Below are 5,000 nucleotides of genomic sequence, written 5' to 3'. Positions count from 1 at the left end.
AAATCTCATGTTGAGCTCTTCAAATACTTGTCGGTCATTTCCTGTGAACCCCTCTCCTTCATCAGCCTGATTACCTGGTCCTTGACTGCTATTCTCCTCCTTATGTGGTTGTACAACAGCTTCTCCCATCCTATTCGTCCTATTTAACTCTCCACGTGTAACTCTATGTACTCAAAGTTCAAGACAACGTGATCACTAGCTCTGAGGGGCATTTCATATGTGATGTCCTCCATGTCTGAACTACTCAAGATGAATATGAGGTCCAGTCTTGTTGGTTCATCCTCTCCTCTCTCTCTGGTAGTGTCTTTAACATGTTGATGCATAAGGCTTTCCAGGACCATCTCTTTCATCTTGGCCCTGCACATTTCTGGCCCCCCATGTGGCTCCAGGTTTTCCCAGTCAATTTCCATGTGATTGAAATCACCCACAACCAGTAACTTTGCCCTGCACATTTGGGCGCTTCTGGCCACTTCAGCTAGTGTATCAACCATTGCTCTGTTACTCCCATCATATTCATATCTTGGCTTCCTGCCATTCTGTGGTGGGTTATACATCACTGCATTCACCACCTTAGGGCCCCCAACCTGAAGTGTTCCTAATATGTAGTCCCTTGCTTCCCTTCTATTCCCTTCCAACTCCTCAAAAGTCCACTGGTTTTTGAGGTTCAATACAACTCCTCCACCCCCTCTATTCCCTCTATCTTTCTTCAAGATCTGATATCCAGTTGGAAAGACTGCATTTATCATTCCCGTGAGCTAGGTTTCCGTGAGTGCTATGTTGTCTGGGGATGCCTCCATGATTCTTTCGTGCCACTCCTAACACTTATTCGTTATTCTGTCTGGCTTGGTGTACCATACCTTCAGTTTCTTTTCCAGAACTGAATTCTACGAGGTCTGTTTGGGCTAGAAGTGTGGGAGACCTCGCAGGGTACTATGGGGAGATGCTGTGTAGATGGGATTTGTGTGTATGTACTCACCTATATGTGGTTGCAGGGGTCGAGGCCTCTTCGTTGGTCGATACTAGGTCGCTCCCCGCTCTAGGAGCGGGGAGCGAACCCAGAGTAAAAATAAGAAATATATTGTGTATTTGCGATATGCTCTTTCAGAAGTCTCTCTTGAATAGTTACAAATAATAAAGTTAAGATTGAATATTAGTTCCTCAATATTCCTATTTAAATAAAAAAAATTATTATTACATTTAGAATATTATATAAATGAAACAGGGAACGTGGAGATGAGGACTGCGCGCGACCCAAAACAGGTTAAGAACCACTGATTTATAGATTAAACAAGCTCAGTAAACAAAGGCATCTGAATTCACGTCCAGTCTACGGTGCCATCTTGCCAAGTTTAACTGTCCCACCACCAAGGTTAAGCGTGTGTCCAGTTTTGTAAACTCCCGAGTTCAGCAGTCAAGGATCCACTACGACAGAACTACTTTTAACAAAAATTATCGTAATCGCTAATGTATTTTTTTCAAGTCTTTCCTTTTACTACATGTACAATTTTAACACTTTTACATCCGTATATGAGCATTTCACGATCTTAAAAACTGAATATTAGATTATTTGATACAAAGCTTTGGCCGTAAGGGGGAGGGAGGGAAAGTTTAAGTTATGAGTTCAAGATGAGAATTTTCAATTTTGTTTTTCCAGATTCTTAACATATCCCCGAGTTATATTAACTTTTAGTTTCTTAAGTTCAGTGGGAAAAAAGAAAATATATAACTGATTTTAGTCACTATTTCTCATGACACTTTCATGTCATGAGAAATAGTTATCCCTAAAATGAGAGTCGCCCCCCCCAAGCTTTCCTGAAAATTCGTAGTGCAAGAAAGAGTATCAACTAAAAAGACATTTATGGACAGTTCATCATATTTCTCAAAGGAAACGTTTAGCCCCTTGTGATTTCATTTCTTCAATAAATATCATGAAATGTACGTAAGTCTTTATCCACAGTGTGTCTATCAACACACCTTTTACTAAGTCTGTTGTGGAAACCTCTCTTCCTGTAACACCACCCATGTGGAAACCGCTCTTCCAGTAGGACCATCCTTGTGGAAACCTCTCTTCCAGCAATACCACTCTTGTAGAAACCTCTCTTCCAGCAATACCATCCTTGTGGAAACCTCTTTTCCAGCAGTACCATCCTTGTGGAAACCTCTCTTCAACAGTACCACCCTTGTAGAAACCTCTCTTCCAGCAGTACCACTCTTGTGGAAGCCTCTCTTTCAGCAGTACCACCCTTGTGGAAACCTCTCTTCCAGTAGTACTACTGTCAACTGTTGAGAACGTATGTCCAACCTCAGTGTTCAAACTACAACCATCACTCTGTAAGACGTCCACCAAACCTAAGAAGACTTGACAAAGTTTTTTTCTTCCAGAACTACTGCAGTTACCACACACACACACACACACACACACACACACACACACACACACACACACACACACACACACACACACATTCAACACAGCCCACTGTTAAAGAATGCAAAATGAGCTTCTATTTCCAATGCCAACTGCAGTTTAAAACATTCTCCATGCATCTCTGTTCAGGCACTATCCACTATTAGAGAATGCCAATACAGCTTTTTCTGATCCAGCACCATCCACTATTAAAGAATGTCGATACCGTTTTTCTATTCTAGGAGAAGCCGTCGTTTGAGAACGCTGGAAAAGCTTCACTGAACACCACCCTTTGATTTAGAACGCTCACTGAACTCTGTTCAAGTAACCCCATCTATCATATATTTCCGAGCGGCTTCGAGGGTTGAGCCTAGCAGCCCGTCCTGATACCAACCTTCCTTGTTAAATGCTTGTCCAACCAGGCTGTTGTTACTAACATCCAAAAGCCCTAGGCGTGTATCGCAACCTGGCCAATCTGGTAGTAGTTCAGTTTCCTCTTGAAAAAAAACACTATTTTCTTCAGGTAATATTTTAACATAAATGGTATATCATATTAAGTAAATGATTCAGGGATGTTGATGGAGGGTTCTCTCCCTGGCACTCCCGCTCCCAAGCTTCCCTGAAAATTTGTAGTACGAGAACGACTACCGAGCATAAAAACATTTATGGACAATTCAGGATAATTCACAAAGGAAACGTTTCGCCCCTTGTGACTTCATTTCAATAAATACCATGAAATGTACGTAAGTCTTTATCCACAGTGTGTCTATCAACACACCTTATATTAAGTCTGTTGTGTTTCTCTAGTACAGCACTACTTGAAACCTCTCTTCCTGTAACTCCACCCTTGTGGAACTCTCTCTTCCAGTAGCACCATCCTTGTGGAAACCTCTTTTCCAGTAGGACCATCCTTGTGGAAACCTCTCTTCCAGCAATACCATCGTTGTGAACCTCTCTTCCAGCAATACCACTCCTGTGGAAACCTCTCTTCCAGCAGTACCATCCATGTGGAAACCTTTCCTCCAGCAGTACCACCCTTGTGGAAACCTCTCTTTCAGCAGTATCAATCTTGTGGACACCTCTCTTCCAGCAGTACCACCCTTGTGGAAACCTCTCTTTCAGCAGTACCACCCTTGTGGAAACCTCTCTTCCAGTAGTACCAACCATGGGGAAACCTCTCTTCCAGTAGTACCACTCTTGGGAAACCCTCTCTTCCAGTAGTACCACCCTTATGGAAACCTCTCTTCCAGTAGCGCCCATGCGCAAGCCTTTATTTCTCCACCACAGACACCATCCTCCACCACAGTTAACTACCACCCTCCACCACAGCTAACTGCCACCCTCCACCATCGTTAACTATTATCCTCTACCACAGTTAACTACCATCTTCCACCACAGTTAACTACCATCCTCCACCACAGTTAACTACCATCCTCCACAGTTAACTACCGCCTCTACCCCAGTTAACTACCATACTCCACCACAGTTAACTACCATCCTCCACCACAATTAACTATCATCCTCCACCACAGTTAACTACCGTCCTCCACCAGTTAACTACCATCCTCCACCACAGTTAACTACCATCCTCCACCACAGAACGACCAGTGTTTAAATTATCAGGTCACATTACAATTTCTCTCCTGCTATTACCTTACATTTTCCATTTGCTATGAATTCTTATATAACGTTGTGTTCTCTATAAAAACTTCCTTGCAAACATAAAAGATAACAAAATTGTACAATACTCTAGGCTGGCACACTGCACTCGCGTACACCCAAAATACACAGTGCTTAACTTCCAATCCTCTCGTTCATACGGGCCACAACAGTTGATGCCAGAGCATTTACGTGTCCGTCATTCATGTGGCTTCTCACCTCTCCCCCTCTCAACCTCTCTCTAAAAATAGAGGCAAAGTGACACACGCATACTCTCACATACACACATATCCTCAATAGTAACGTAAATGAAGACAGTAACACAGGAGATTGACTGTTCCGTATATTTTGACCCTACTTTTGGGATCCTCTTCTGCTGAAGATCCCAAGAGGGGGTCGAAACATACAGATCAACCTCCTGTGTACCTGTTTCCATGTGGGTTACTACTGAGCATTGACAAGTGCTCATTATACTTTATTATTCACACACATATACATACACCGCAAAAAATTGGTAGACGAGCCATGACAGATGACCAGATTGAATTAATAATTTTCCAAGTTATTGCAGTGCATTTCCTGTTGCAGTTTTCCTAAGCTTTCCAGGTAGAAGGACCTAGCTAAGGCTGTGATGAGGTGATCATGGGGAATGGGGGGTAGGCCATGACAGGATGGGGAGTAGGAGAATGTATGTGGGAAGGGACAACTGAGGAAGGAAGGGTGGGAGGGAGTAGGTACTTTATAAGTACTGTGATGCAAGTTAGAGAGAGAAAAAGAATAGAGGACATAAGAAAGAGGAGGGGAAAAAGTAAGGGAAGGAGGGAGGAGAGATATGATAGAGAGAGAGAGAGAGAGAGAGAGAGAGAGAGAGAGAGAGAGAGAGAGAGAGAGAGAGAGAGTGGGTAGCTTCAGTACAGTGGTCAAGTGTAAACTT

General features: G+C 42.9%; 1 protein-coding gene across 1 annotated transcript in view; it reads right to left on the bottom strand.

Moving 5' to 3' along the window:
• LOC128698807 (peripheral plasma membrane protein CASK-like) overlaps positions 1–129 on the bottom strand; it is a 380,387-nt gene extending 380,258 nt beyond the window's left edge. The window contains exon 1 of the mRNA XM_070097823.1: positions 1–129. This exon is cut by the window's left edge and continues 110 nt beyond it. Coding sequence (XP_069953924.1) covers positions 1–129 — 129 coding nt within the window.
• Positions 130–5,000: the final 4,871 nt, after the last annotated feature.

This window comes from Cherax quadricarinatus, chromosome 59 (assembly GCF_038502225.1).
Source record: "Cherax quadricarinatus isolate ZL_2023a chromosome 59, ASM3850222v1, whole genome shotgun sequence".
NCBI classification, from domain to species: Eukaryota; Metazoa; Arthropoda; class Malacostraca; order Decapoda; family Parastacidae; genus Cherax; species Cherax quadricarinatus.
Note: the sequence above shows the minus strand (reverse complement) of the source record. Positions and strands in the feature narration are given on the sequence as shown.